General features: G+C 40.2%; 2 protein-coding genes across 4 annotated transcripts in view; both read left to right on the top strand.

The window, feature by feature from the left end:
- Positions 1-15,557, top strand: part of LOC148118594 (uncharacterized) — a 150,297-nt gene that overhangs the window by 9,853 nt on the left and 124,887 nt on the right.
- LOC146890201 (zinc finger protein 431-like) lies at positions 2,826-6,389 on the top strand. 3 transcript variants are annotated; one of them, XM_087900567.1, is made up of 4 exons: positions 2,854-2,877; positions 3,054-3,180; positions 3,379-3,439; positions 4,769-6,389. In XM_087900567.1, the coding sequence occupies exons 1-4, from the start codon at positions 2,869-2,871 to the stop codon at positions 6,237-6,239; spliced, it is 1,668 nt and encodes a 555-aa protein (XP_087756693.1). In that variant the 5' UTR covers positions 2,854-2,868; the 3' UTR covers positions 6,240-6,389. The 3 variants fall into 3 exon arrangements, with proteins under 3 accessions (XP_087756694.1, XP_087756693.1, XP_087756692.1); XM_087900568.1 differs by lacking the exon at positions 4,769-6,389 and having other exon boundaries at positions 2,826-3,180; positions 3,379-3,443; XM_087900566.1 differs by lacking the exons at positions 2,854-2,877; positions 3,054-3,180; positions 3,379-3,439 and adding an exon at positions 3,447-3,592.

The raw sequence follows: 15,557 nt of genomic DNA on the forward strand, positions 1-15,557 counted from the left end.
GACCACCCCTCAAAATATTACTTCACCCAATAAACAGCAGGCAGCAGTTTGGAGAGTACTATGCCCAAATTCCCAAATATTGTTTACATTTAAAGGGGAATATGCTATAGAGATTTACGTGGGTTTGGATCTTGATTTATTGATACAAATTCAAGGTCAATTTTGTTATACTGTGTTTATGCCTTTTTTATGTTGATTAAGGTATTATGTTTGTGAAACTCATTTAAAAATGTAATATATAATTAAGAAATACAGGTTAATAGATACCCATCTATAATAGTCAAGCTTGTAGTCATGTTAGGTTTCTAGATGCACAGAGATATATTTCAGATAGATAGGTATTCGTCAAACTTTTCAAAGACTACAGAATATGGCATTTAAAATGTTTTAAGAACTTAGGGCTTTTCATGCCAGTAAGATACATCTGTTCCTGGCAGCACCAATTGCTTCAAGAGGAGGATGGGCATCGAAGAAGCTCCTTAAGGAGTTTACTAGCCATTTGGGCAAGAAACTGCTCTTGCTTGGACTGCTTGATGGTATTCTGTACATTCTGGAGGACACGGAAGAAAGTGACTGAAAAACTGCCAATATAGGTGGAACTGTCTTTGAAATTTCCTGCTTTGTGGAAAAGTCTGCCAGATGCTATGGGCCAGTAGGCTGAAGATGGATGCCCCAACAGTACAGAAGAACTTTGGGTGCCTGTCCAGGCAGTGAGATGTCTCTGTGAATTCTAGAGTTTTGGAAGTTGCTTACAATGTACTTCCTGTTTACTTAGGTAATATTATATCCTTCAGTAGTCTTTGATGGAATTTTAAAATAGATAGCTATTATTATAGTTTTCCTTAGATATGATTAAAGATAAAGTGGATATAAATATTGTAACTGTAATTCTTGCTTGATACCTGTTTTGTTATATGTAATTTTTCTATGTTGAAGTTAAAACCTTTCTTCTTATTGAAACAGAAAAGGGAAGTGATGTGGGGTTCTCTTCTATGCTGTGATTATCATTAATGAATAATGAAACTACTTTGGACCTATAGCAGGACAGAACTTAGGTAGGCAGAGAAAACTAAACTGAATGTTGGGAGAAGGAGGCAGAGTCAAGGAGAAGCCATGGAGCTGCTGCTGGAGACAGATGTGCTGTAACTTTGCTGGTAGGCCACAACCTCATGGAGATGGGTTAAATTAATATGTAAGACTTAGCCAATAAGAAGCTAGAGCTAATGGACCAAGCAGTATTTTAATTAATACAGTTTCTGTGTGATTATTTCGGGGCTAAACAGCCAGGAACAAGCAAGTGTCCTTACTGCAACATGGAATGGTGGATACTTGTGATCCCCCAAGTAGGTACTGGCAAGTGAGCCCACCTGTATGCAAGACCAGCAAGACCTCCCTGCTACTGAGTGTTCTCTTCTGCACTGTGTTGATTATGCTCCACATTTGTATTGCTAATGTTTTCATCTGTCCATTTGTAACTGTTCAAACATGCTGTCGGGGACAAGCCTTGACAAAACGACTTCTTGCCAGGGTAGGGTCCTGGGGATTTAGAAATATAAGTAAAGAATACTAAGACTTGTAAAAAATAATAAAACAGAAACCAAAGAAAAGTCCTGGGAGGTGTTCCTGTGAATACTGAAATCATCCGTGTTTAATTTTCCATCAGGCAGCAAAAGACTTTTTAAACGTGATATAAATGACAACTTGAGCAATGAATTCCTTCAAAACTTTGAGACACCAAGTCATTAGCATTCTGTTGTTTAGGCCATGAAGCTACCCTAGACCAAATATCCTGAAGGTAATCACTCCCCAGGTTTGAATAACCTGACCATCTATGAGGATGGAATGGTTCTACTTGTATGAGCAATTTTACTGTCAAAAGAACCAAGATAACACATCCTGAGTCGGGACATGTAGCTACACTTCTCAACCATTTTGAACAACCTCCAAACTCTTTGACCATCAGACAAGGTGGAAATAGGCTCACTTTTTTGGGCCTCCACAACATGCAGTGTGCCACTTAATAAAATCTCATTTATGTTACAGTTTAATTTGGGGTGGTTCAAGTTTCTAGAAGGTGAATACAGAACTGGAGTGAATACATAACTCCGTAAAGACATCAATAAAAAAAAAAATCTCTTTCTGTTTTTTGTTTGTTTGTTTGTTTGACTATTTTTGCATGGGAAATAGGGTCTTTATTTATTTGTTTGTTTGTTTATTTATTATTCATTGGTTTTTCAAGACAGGGTTTCTCCGTAACTCTGGAGCCTGTCCTGAAACTAGCTCTTGCAGAACAGGTTGGCCTCAAACTTACAAAGATTGGCCTGCTTCTGCCTCCCGCTTGCTGGGATTAAAGGTGTATGTTACTACTGCCCGGCAGGGTCTTTACTTTTAAGATTTGTTTATTATATATACAATATTCTGTCTGCATGTATCCCTGCAAGCCAGAAGAGGGCACTCAAGCCAGAAGAGGGCACTCGATCCCACTATGAATTGTTGCGAGCCACCAAGTGGTTACTGGGATTTGAACTCAGGACTTCTTGAAGAATAGCCAGTGTTCTTAACTGCTGAGATATCTCTTCCCCTGGAAGCAGGGCCTTAATATGTACTTCTGACTGTCCTGGAACTGATTGCATAAACTAGGTTGGTATTCACCTCTGGAAATTCTGAGTGTAGGGGTTAATGGTGTGAGCCAATACCCTCAGCTTGCCCATCTTATTTTTCTATTTTGTAGTTAGGAATTGTACACTTTTATTCATGTGTACTCTGAATTGTTGATTTGTTTCCTTTTGTTGATCTGTTTCTTTCTCTCTCTCCATTTTTTATAGTCATTTCTCTTGCAAGGTGATATCCCGTTCACAGTGTACAGAAATGACAGAGGTGAACCTCCTATTCAGTTTTCTTCTAAAGTGACTTTGGGATTACCTTATACTCTCTGTGTCATGGAATAAGTATGAGGAACACCACAATTATATGAGTATACTGTCAAAGAACTATGCATTTACAGTGTTGTCAGTATCATGCTTTCTGTTGTACACATGTGTGGGATATTTCAGAATGCAGTGACCTATGATGATGTGCATGTTGACTTTACTTGGGAAGAGTGGATTTTGCTGGATCCTTTCCAGAAGAATCTCTACAAAGATGTAATGCTGGAGACCTACAGGAACCTCACTACCATAGGTAAGACTGTTTTTTATTTTATGTTTTATAATAAGGGGAGAACTGTTAATTGGATTTTGGTGTTTTTCTGTAGTTTGATTGGGAAAGAAAAGTGAGGTGAATAAATCAGGCATGGTTGTAAGGTTCAGTGAAGATAGTAAATTAAAGTTTGCACAATTTTCAATAATATAGCATACATTTTCTGGTACTATATTTTAGGATACAGTTGGGAGGACCATAATATTGAGGAACACTGTCAAAGTTCTCAAAGACATGGAAGGTAATTATCATGTGCAAGATGATACAAATGTGCCTCTGAAGAAATTGTAATGTGTCCTGGAAGTTGTAAACAAAAGCAACAGTGTAAATGAACATAAATTCATGTACATTGAACATTATTAAATTCTCCCAATATCATGCGCCTCAATTTCAGGTAGGTGAATTTTATTTGCAAGGCATTCTTCTAAGAAAGAAGACAAGGAAACAATGCCTTAACATATATCACCATTTGAATCATAGTTCTATGAGAGCCATGCTGTAGAACTGCCCCAATCTATTTAGTTTCATACCACTCTATTACAAAAGGTATACATGTTGAATAGGTGATAAGTATATCTCCAAAACTTTCTAATATACATACAGCCCATTGTAAAGCTAGTGTTACTAATACACTTGTTGTTCCTATGCTGTGTATAGTGAGAGCTACAGTTAGGGCCAAGAGTCAAGGTGCTGTTGTTATGGAGACATCTTAATTCCTGTATCACATGTCTGTGAGAAACAGAAAGTCAGACTGTGTGAATCCAATATGGAGGCCTTTTATTTGCTATTCTTCATATGTCACTCTCGATATAAGTCATAGGAGTGTAGGGTTATGGACAGACATAACACTCTTCTCTCTGAGAACAATTAGAAGTTATGTAGCAATTGCCACATTGAGTATACTTCTTGAGTTTGATTCAAGTATATAAGTATTCTGTTTCCCAGCTTCATTGTTAATACATCAACAAATTCACATTGCGGAAAAGCCATATGAGTACTAGGACTATGTAAAAACTTCTGTTTGTCCTAGGTGACTTAACAAACAGAGTATGAGTCAAAAGTATAGGATAATTTATAAATGAAATGAGTGGTGAAGCTCTCAGTTTTTCCAGTTCTTTTGAAATATGTGTAAAATTTCATATAAAAATATTCTGGGGGCTGGAGAGGTGGCTCAGTGGTTAAGAGCACTGGCTGTTCTTCCAGAGGTCCTGAGTTCAATTCCCCGCAACCACATGGTGGCTCACAACCATCTGTAATAAGATCTGGTTCCCTCTTCTGGCATTCGGCTATACATGGAGGCAGAATGTTGTTCATATATAATAAATAAATAAATCTAAAAAAAATTCTGTAAATGTGAACCATGTAACAAGGGATGTTACCATCACAGGAATCTTCAAAGATGCAAAACAGCCCTTAATAAAGGGGAACAACATGAGTATAAACACAGTAATAAAATCTTAGATTTTATCTTTACAATTGGACCAAATTGTAAAATTTATTCATGAGATATATTGATTCAACAGTGTTTTGAACGTGGTAAAGGTTTTATGTGTGCCAATTATCCTTGCAGGCATGAAAGAAGACATACTGGAGAGAAACCTTCTGTATATAATCAGCGTGTTAAAGCCTTTGCATATGACAGTCATCGTCAAAGGCATGAAAGAATACATGCTGGAAAGAAACCCTATAAATCTAGCCAATGTGGCAATGCCTATGCACATGGTAGAAATCTTCAAATGCGTAAAAGAACACATACTGGAGAGAAACGCTGTCAATGTAATCAATGTGGTAAAGCCTTTAGAGAACAGGGTTCTCTTCAAAGGCATAAAAGAATACATACCGGAGAGAAACCCTATGAATGCAATCACTGTAGTAAAGCATTTGCACGTCATGGTAATCTTCATGCACATAAAAGGACACATACTGGAGAGAAACCCTATGAATGCAATCAATGTGGTAAAGCCTTTTCTCACCCCAGTCATCTTAAAACACATAAAAGAACACATACTGGAGAGAAACCCTATGGATGCAATCAATGTGGTAAGGCCTTTGCACAACAAATTACTCTTCAAATACATAAAAGAACACATACTGGGGAGAAACCCTATGAATGCAATCAATGTGGTAAAGCCTTTTCAGACCACAGTCACCTCCGAGCACATAGAAGAAGACATACTGGAGAGAAACCCTACAAATGTAATCAATGTGGTAAAGCCTTTTCACATCATAGCTATCTTCAAAGGCATAAAAGAACACATACTGGAGAGAAACCCTATAAATGCAATCAATGTGGTAAAGCCTTTGCACATCCAAGTACTCTTAAAACACATAAAAGAACTCATACTGGAGAGAAACCCTATGAATGCAATCAATGTGGTAAAGCCTTTTCTCACCCCAGTCCTCTTCAAACACATGAAAGAACACATACTGGAGAGAAACCCTACGAATGTAATCAATGTCGTAAAGCCTTTTCATGTCATAGGTATCTTCAAATACATAAAAGAACACATACTGGAGAGAAACCCTATGAATGTAATCAATGTGGTAAAGCCTTTAGAGAACAAGGAAGTCTTCGAAGGCATAAAAGAACACATACTGGAGAGAAACCCTACAAATGCAATCAATGTGGTAAAGCCTTTTCACGTCATAGGTGTCTTCAAATACATAAAAGAACACATACTGGGGAGAAACCCTATGAATGCAATCAATGTGGTAAAGCCTTTTCTCACCCCAGTCCTCTTCAAACACATGAAAGAACACATACTGGAGAGAAACCCTACGAATGTAATCAATGTGGTAAAGGCTTTTCATGTCATAGGTATCTTCATGTACATAAAAAAACACATACTGGAGAAAAACCCTATGAATGTAATCAATGTGGTAAAGCCTTTGCACAACAATTTACTCTTCAAATACATAAAAGAACACATACTGGAGAGAAACCCTATGAATGCAATCAATGTGGTAAAGCCTTTTCATGCCACAGTCACCTCCAAAGACATAGAAGAACACATACTGGGAGAGAAACGCTACAAATGTAATCAATGTAGCAAAGCCTTTTCATGTCATAGGTATCTTAAAAAGCATAAAAGAAGACATTCTGGGGACAAACTATGAATGTAATCACTATGGTAAAGCCTTTGTACAACACAATCATTCCTAAACAAATAAAACAACATATTGGAGAGAAACCCTGTGATTGTAAACACTTTGGTAAATCCTTTACTCATCCTAGTAATCTTCAAACACATAAAAGAACATGTAATGGAGAGAAACTCAATGAATGTAATCAGTGTGCTGAAGCTTTAAATGTGTCAGTAGTCTTCAAAATTGTGAGAGGAGTCATACTACAGGGAGTCCTGAAAATATAGTTGGTGTGGTAAAGCTTTGCATTGTATATAGGAGTGAAAGTTTTTTGTGCAGTCAATCTGTTGAAGTCTTTGCATCTCACAATAGTCTTTTGAATACCTGTAAAAATACCAAGGGCTTTTAAAGTATTTGGTAAGATCTTTATTCAACACACTTGCATTCAGTTACACAAGATTATTTTGTAGAAAATATGTTGACAGTGTCAACAATCTGTTCAACTTTCAGGATGTCCAAGGTTACATTGTTTCCCTTGCAAACAAATTTAAAAAATGAGTTTATGAAGCCATTGTGTGGGGTAAAGGGGCCAGTCAAAGAAACACACTCTGACCCTGAAACCAGAGCCAAAGAAACATACTCCATCCCTAATCAAGTGAGCATGAAACCAACCAGTGTCTGGGCAGGAAAACTAACAAATCTTTGAGCACAGAAGCAATCACTGAGCTTGTTCAAGCTCATGGACTGAAATCTGAGCAGTTCCCTCCCTGAAAATCTTTCTGAAAACCCTGCCCCTAAGAAGCCCAATATATGCTCTTTGCCTGTTCAGTTGGCAGCTACCTGTTTCTGGCAGAGGCATCTACGATCCTGGATTTCTTTCTCCCAAATAAATCTCTTGAATGATTTTTGGGTGAAGACTTTTTTTTTTTTCTGGAGCAGAGCAGAATCTCTTCTGGGAAATTTCTAGTTGCGCAGAGCAGAGAAACAAGGGATACCTCTGCTGGGAAATTACATTATGGGTGCGGAGCAGAAGTAGCAAGTCTTTTGTAGAGCCAGAGCTGATTGCTATGTTTCTGTAGGTGTTTTCCCCTTAGTTGAGTGAAGCAGAGAAGTAAATACTTGGTCCATAGCTGAAAAGAGTGGACATCTCTGCTGGGAAACTCAATATTGTAACAGCAGAGAAGTGATAGACACACTGCTAGGAAACTCCCCTGGAGAGTGGAGCAGTGAAGCAATGACATCTCTGCTGGGAAGCTCTCTCATCAGTGGACGAGAGCCCAGCTATAATGTTTCTGTTTTGGCGAAAAGCAGGATTGCTACATCCACTCCAGACCTCCCCTACTAGAACACAGCTCCAGGTATATAGCCTGAATTCCTGACTGTCTGTACTCCTTTCTCCTCTCGGCTTTAAGTATTCCACATACCTTCCCTTTCATGCTTATTTATAGCCTGACTCCCAATAGTCAGGGTACCATTCTCTTCAGATCTGTAGGTATCCAGGATACCTTCCCCCCACAGTGTCAGGTATAGCCTGACTTCCCAAGAGTCAGGGCACCTTTCTCCTCAGCTGTAGATACCCAAGATAACTTCTTTTCACAGCTGTAGGTATAGCCTGACTTCCCAATAGTCAGGGTTCTTTCCCTGCAGAGTTGTAACACTTGCACTAAGAATTTAAATGATCATGTAACCCTTCTAGATTTTATACTTCTCTTTATTTACATGAAATAGCTAAACCTAAATAAATAAATAAGATAAAATAAAACAGAGCACAATCAATAATAAAAAATGCAATATGGGCTGGGCGATGGTGGCACAAGACTTTAATTCCAGCACTTGGGAGGCAGAGGCAGGCGGATCTCTGTGCAGGTCAGTAGCAGGGAGCAGGGCCTAAGTTGTGTGTGTTTGTATGAGGATAAAATAATAGGAAAAAATTACCTAGTACAGAGCCTGCCATTAATCTACACATAAATAAGGTAGCATGCTATCTCCCCAGGTGTTTGTATTTGATGTAACAATTTAGTAAGTAATCAAAGAATCCACTAATGAAAAGTTGTGAGGAAAAATAATAACTTGAGAAGATGTTGTTACAAATTTTACCCTAAATTCTTCAAAAATTTCAGTACTGTTTTCAATCAAAAGGCATATCCAGGTGACAACATTGTGAAGGCCACGGTGGGGCTGTCTTGACTTCAAGGCCGTCTTGGGCTACAGAGAGATTCCAAACCTTCCGTGACTACATAGCATAGGCTGTCTCTAAGTTAGGAAATGCATATTTTGGACAGGATGGGGTGTAGCTCAGTGGTAAAGTACTTGGCTGGCATGCACAAGGCCCTGAATTCAATTCCCAGTTCTGGAAAACTTAGAAATGGCTACTCAAGCCAGCTCCGTTTACCGTTTGTAGAAGGCTACAGACATACCACAGGAAAAGAGATGCTGAAGCTGTAATAAACTCATTGTTTGAAGTAAACCATGATGAGTAGTCAGGGAAAACCATTCTGTGTTCTGTTTCTCTGCCTTCTTCACTTTTGACTTCATAAGGTAATAGGGTGGTTTAGGAGGAAGGACAACACTGTCAGGCCAAGACTGCCTGTTGTGATCAAGGTTTGTTTGCCAAAACCACACTTGCTATTTTCTTGTTTCCATATATTAACAGGAATTTGCAGTCATGAAATAGATTATTATTAATATGTGTAGAAAACATTCTGAGAACAACTTTCTTCTTAATACAATGGAATCAAAAAGGTCTGAGCTCCCAAAGTCCAATTGAAGAGAGAGGATCTACAATGTGTGCAAAGGAGTGAAGACCATGAGGGGGATACCCAATGAAATAGCTTACCTGAGCTAATGGGAACTCACTGATTCCAGACTGATGGGGTGAACAAACATAGGACCAAACTAGGCCCTCTGAATATGGGTGTTTTTTTTTCCACCACTGGTCCTTTTAAGCCTTTTGGCTCTAATGTTAGGCCCAGGGCATAATTCTTTCACTGACTCTGATTCTAGGGGCAAAGTGTTTCTTAGGTTCTTGAGTCAGGGCTAAAACTGCTTCTTTCCCTGGCTCTTGGCTCAGAGTCGCAGTGCTTAGGGATTGGTTGGTTTCCTGATCAGGGATTTGCTGGTTCCATGCTTCAGTTTGCCCTTTGACCCTACAGTTACTCCTAGCTTCCTCTGACTTACTCATGGCCTTTTGTCTGCCTGCCTTTCTGTGCATTTTTCCCCATGTCTACTGTTTCAGCACACAGTTGCTAAAGGGAAAGAAATCAGTTATTTCGGTCTCCAATTTGATTGTCTTCTTAGCTTTGAAAACTATGTTATATGCTTGATTAGAGAATTAAATAAAACTCAGTGGAAAATGAGAGAGACAGTTCAAGCGTAGAGTTAGCAGTATCTGAGCAATGAGCAGTACTGCTTCTGTGCCTCTCAGCTAGAAACCCCCAGTTCAATTCTCAGCCTTTGAGAGGCCAAGGCAGAAGGCAGGCTGTGAGCAGGAGACCAACATGGGTTACATATTGAGCTTCAGACCAGGCTGGACTAGAGTGAGAAAACTTATCTCAAAACTTGTCTCAAAAAAGAAAGATTAAATTGGTACTTCTAAAGTCAGAAGTAATACCGTATATAGTTTAGTAATTACTCTTTCAATTAAGAAATTTCTAAGTGAGTGTGGAATGAGGGAACAAAGTGTGAATGATTCCAGTTTCCTGCTTTGTTCATTATAATTGCAGACCAACTGCTAACTCATTGAACGTGTGCCCTATCTGTGAAGACTAAGAAATCCATATTTGTGTCCCAACCTGTAGCGTGTTGGAAAACAGTAATTATGACTACTAAATACAGCCTTTCTCTTCCTTAAAAGTTGTGTTAACACTACTAGAGCCTGAATCTCCAACTATTCTTCTAGATCCCAAAAGCAACCCACCATGCTTATTTTGTCTGCTTTTATCAGGCACTTTTCTTTCTAATTATAACAAACTTTCTTAATGTTTTAATCCACAAGTTATATAGTAATGTCTTAGCTGGCTACTTCTGTATAGCAAAGAAGGTTTCTGTTTTATCAGTGAATCATCTTCAAAGTCCCCCCATAAGTAATGAATTTCTTCTGCTAGATTTGTTTCTGCAGCACGTTTCTGGCTGTCTCACAAAATCTGGAGTAGTTTGCTTTGGGATCTGTTAACACTGTGGTACCAATTAAATCGCTTTAATTAATTTATACTGTTTCTGTATAAATTTATAAATATAGTTAGCTTAAGCGAGCACATAATTATAACAGTGTTCTTACTAATAAAAGGTAATCATTAAGTATGTCCCAGTAATGTCACATACATGAATAAATGTAAACTGGCTTCATCTGGAAGAACCTATGTGAGTTGTGAATTTAAAATAAGGACACTTCTGGGCAACAATGGCCCATGCCCTTAGTCCCAGTACTTTGGAGACAGAAGCAGGTGGATAACTTGAGTCTGAGTCTAGGCTGCTCTACAGAGAGAGTTCTAGGACAATCAGGGCTATACAGAGAGACCCTGTGTGTGAGGGGATGGTTAAAGGACACTCCTTACTAAAGGTTAATTATGTTAATACCTGAAGGAGGAATATCACATTTAGCACACACAGCCCCATTGTATGGTGGAAGGGATAGTAACTGTTAACATGGTAGATTAAAAGAATACTACTGTTCAAATACCTAAGGGTGGAATTACCAAAATAAAGAATAGCTAATTATATATCTGAGTTGTTGTGTCCATTTTATCCATGGTTTGTTTAGAGTTAGAACAGTCTTTGAAGAGTCAGACAGTGAAGAATTTGCCTTTGTGAGCCCAATATAGTGGTTCCTACTTTTTCTTGTTTGTTGTTATATTTCTTCTCCAATATCCAATTCAGTATCTAATCCATATACAGGCAGACAGATGCTGATCTATGGTCCATGTTACACTAAGCACTCCATACTAATTAAGAATTAGTAATGGATTAGAAACTTCTAGAAGTTATAACTATGCTTGCATACCAGTAATAGCACATCACTACCCAAAACATCTGGAAATGAAGAATTACTCATTTCATGGGAATTAAAAATCAATCCTTCGAAACCACTTTATTCACTTGGGATTTTTCCACATTTTGGTAGTGATAAATGAGACTTAGACACTAGGGCAGGTGAGAAATCACATATTCAGTTCTATTCTAGTTCAAAGTAGCATGAATTATAATTAATATATGATCAAGTATGAGTCTGCCAGTAGCCAGACGTGAGGATGCATGCCTGTAATTACTGCAGGAGAGCCTGATCACAAGTTTAAGGTCTGCTTGGGATATGCAGCAAACCCCCACCCCAAAACTAAACCTGTTGGATCCCAGGATTTCCCTGGCTCCTCCAGGCCTTATGCAAGACTGCTATACAACCAGTAGCTTCCTGTCATCTCATCTGCTCGCTGTATTGGCTTGGGGAATTAGCATAGAGAGCCTTATCCCCTCTTGAAATGGTAATTCTCACCTGCAAAGAAGGTTTCTCACAGCAACACCTCATCTGTCTGACACTGCCTCCAGCTCGATACCCCCTGCTTGGCTGCTCTGCCACTGGGCGCCAAGCAGTCAACACTATGATCTCACTCCTGGCTGAGAGGAGACCCTTCCCCCTCTGGGATATTGTATTTAACCTGGCGAACTCTGAATAAACTTAGGCATTTGCTTTTGAACAGATGACCCGAGTCTCGCTGTGTTTGTGTGTCTGTTTTCTCTCCTAGGACATTGTTCCAAGCCCTCCAGACTGGATACAGTGAGGTGTGCATCCCGTATCTGGGTGGAGTGGATTCGCAGAATTGGGCAGCGATAGAAATCCAGAGAAGGGCTCAAGCATGCATGTCTTGGTGGTAATGATGACTTTGAACAGGGTATAATGCATGCTCTTATATACTGCTATAGAGAAATACTTGTGTATAATCTTTCAAACCTTTCAGTGCAGATCCAAACCATATTCATTCATTTCCTTTGTGCCAAGTAATATTATAGACGGTAGGTTCTGAAACATTGCTTCTCTTTACATTGCAGATAAACTATAACTTAACACACAGAAGTAGATTGAAGCTTTCTTCTTTTCGTCATAAATATTTGAAGGGAGTCACTCTGATTTGAACACTGTACAGTTATCAGGGCCAGCAGAGATACAGCAGGATGGCTAGTATTCAGCAGGCCGACTTAGCAGATGAGTGACCCTCTGTGAGGGAGCACCACCTGCCAAGGTTGTGGAGAACAATTGCTCCTGTCTGTAATTGTCCTCCTGATTCACTTCATCTCTTTCCTAAGAGCCTCATTTCTCCCTACGATTAGCAGTGGGTGTTTCTCACTGCATGTGTGCTTATCTCATGAAAATACCTCATCTACTGGCACTTATATCTGTGAAAAGTTAGGAGGATGACATTTCTTTTGACTGTATAGTCTTGATATTTAGAATATATACCGGATGACTTGAATTCTCAAAAAGTCCCCAGAGAAAGGAAATTCTTGTTATTGGGTGTCAATGGGAACAAGCTCTCCTGGGCTTGGTCCAGAGGCTGAAAGTGTCGGGCTCTTGATTTTACACTATATAGCCATAGATTTTTTTTTTGATCTAACTACTTTAGATATTGTCTATAGTGTTGAGAGGTTTCCTTTAATCAGCTAACATTGGGAGAAAATGGCAATGCCATCTAGTTTCCTTTTGCACCTTACGCTGGTTGCCATGGTTACCACAAGTCGATGTTCGGAGCCATGGAAAAAGTGGAAGAAAGTGCTTAGGGTGCACTCAGCACTGCTGCATTTTCTTTCACTTTTCTACATTTCCCAACTGCACACTTCTAGCTTAACTAGTCACACAAATGTAGTTTGACACACAAGCTCCCCTTTTCCTGTCTTAGAAAACACAGCCCCTACTCTTTTGACCCTTTTGCCTTTTTAAATTATGCCAGAGAAGCCGGGCTGTTGTGGCACAGGCCTTTAATCCCAACACTTGGGAGGCAGAGCCAAAAAATCCCTGTGAGTTTGAGGCCAGCCTGGTCTACAAGAGCTTGTTCCAGGCCAGGTTCCCAAGCTGCAGAGAAACCTTGTCTCATAAACAACAACAACAACAAAATGACCAAATACAAAAAGTTATGCCAGAGAGTCTCACAGTCATGCCACCTCTGAGACATAAAGTAAGGTAACAGGCACTTGCTTTGTTAGTTTTTATTTCTTTTTAATATTTATTATGTATACAATATTCTGACTACATGTATGCCTGCAGGTCAGAAGAGGGCACCAGACCTCATTACAGATGGTTGTGAGCCACCATGTAGTTGCTGGAAATTGACCTCAGGACCTTTGGAAGAACAGGCAATGCACTTAACCGCTGAGACATCTCTCCAGCCCCCCTTATATGTATTTTTTCCTCTGAGAAATGTATGCCTGACATCCATATAACTGTCAGAAAATCACTAAATGTGTCTGGTTGTGTATATACACTGAAAACATTGTGAGAAGAGAGGAGAAGGAAAGAATAAAGAGAAGGGATGAGAACAACGCACATGTGAGCTGATTCCTTTCTTCACCCTCAGATCCCCTTAGCTGGTTCCCAGGCTTGGTGCAGTGCTCCTTCTGGATCCGGAGAGGTGTAAGACAGTGGTGCCGGTGTGGCCTTGGACTCACTGTGTAGCCCATGCTGGCTCTGACTCATCGCAGTTCTCCTGCCTTGTCCACAAAAGTGCTCATATTACGGGGGTCATCGCCACACCTGAGAGCACACAGACATTTTCTAAGGAATAAAGGAATACTGTGAACAACTCCATGCTCCTATTGACAACTGCCAAGTCAAGTAAAGCACGTTGAAAAATGTAATTTGCTGGAAAATACACAAGAACTGAAAGACTCCCCGCTGGGCGTCTTCCCTCGGGAGAGACCCCAAGCCCAAAGACCAGTCAAAGCACGCAGCCGGATGCAAGCAGCAAGAGGTTTATTTGGGGTACACAGGTACCTGCGGGCGACAAAGCCTCTCGGGGACTTTGCGCCCCGCAGGTTGGGGGTGAGGGGTTTTTATAGGGGAGCAAAAAGCAAGGTTTACAGAAGCGAGATGCAGGGTGGTAAATTGTTAACCTAGATAACATTGAGGGGACTGCTTGGCGGTTTATTGTTCCTCTCATCCTGCCTTCCCCTTTTCTGGCTGGCGACTAGATGTCTGATAGCATAGCCCCTGATCCGTGATGAGCCCCGCTTTCTACGTGACTCAGGCCTCGCAATCTTCTCTTTCTTTGTTCCTATGACCTATCCATAAATCTTATGTTTCGCAGCCAGATGAGGCTATCTTTGCTCAGGTGTCTTTGCTCAGCATTGTGGAGGTCCTGAATTAGGCCTGTTATTTGTTCAGCGCTCTGGAGGTCCTGACTCCGGAGGCCTTAATGGAGCTTGCTATCTGAAAACCTTTGCAGAGCGTTATAACTGTGGTTAAGGTTAAAAACCAGTTTTAACTGTGACCCCAATGAAGTTGGGGTCCTTCATTCCCTCATTTTATGTTTTTATCATGGAGTAAAACCTTTTACTCCAGTATTTACAGGATCTCTTTCTCGCTTTGGCTCAATTTTTGGTACTGGCTGGTTAAGACCAGGGTTTGAATGACTGAAAGTTTGTCCTTAGTAAATTGAATCAACCGATTTACAATGCAAGGGCCAACTGTAAGAATTAACATCAACAGGATTATGGGTCCCATTAGGGAAGAGATTAAGGTAGTGAACCAGGGGGATCGGTTCCAAAGCCCTTCGTACCATGTCTGCTGGGCCTCAAATTCTTTCTTACGTTTTTCTAGCCTTTCTTTTAACTTATCTAAGGTTTCAGTTACCACTCCGGTGTTATCAGTATAAAAACAACATTCCTCTCTTAAGGCTGCGCAAAGCCCTCCTTCCTTTAGAAAGAGCAAATCTAATCCTCTCCGGTTTTGCAGCACCACTTCGGATAAGGAAGCTAATGACTCCGTCAGGGCTCTAACCGACTTTTCAAGGGCCCTCAGGTCCTCATTCATAGCTTGATGTAAAAGCATATATTGGTCCGTGCGCACCAGGGCGGCGGCCCCAGTGCCTATTCCTGCCGCCACCCCCCCCACCCCTAGGAGCACGGCCAGGGTCAAGGTAACAGCCTCCCGCTTTTCCTTTTGGGGTAAGTATCCGTAATATTGGAGGACGGTCTCATCCGAGTGGTATGTGATGCGTGGCCAAATTTGTACCAGAACACAATACTCATGAGTTTGGTTGAATACTGCTGCCGATACACAGGGAGTCAGGCCA

This window comes from Myodes glareolus, chromosome 22 (assembly GCF_982192425.1).
Source record: "Myodes glareolus chromosome 22, mMyoGla1.1, whole genome shotgun sequence".
Taxonomy (NCBI): Eukaryota; Metazoa; Chordata; class Mammalia; order Rodentia; family Cricetidae; genus Myodes; species Myodes glareolus.

Coding starts and splice junctions, on each gene's coding strand:
- LOC146890201 (XM_087900567.1), top strand. Junction 3,181..3,378: donor CAGGAACCTCACTACCATAG/GTAAGACTGTTT, acceptor ACTATATTTTAG/GATACAGTTGGGAGGACCAT. Junction 3,440..4,768: donor AGTTCTCAAAGACATGGAAG/GTAATTATCATG, acceptor TTATCCTTGCAG/GCATGAAAGAAGACATACTG.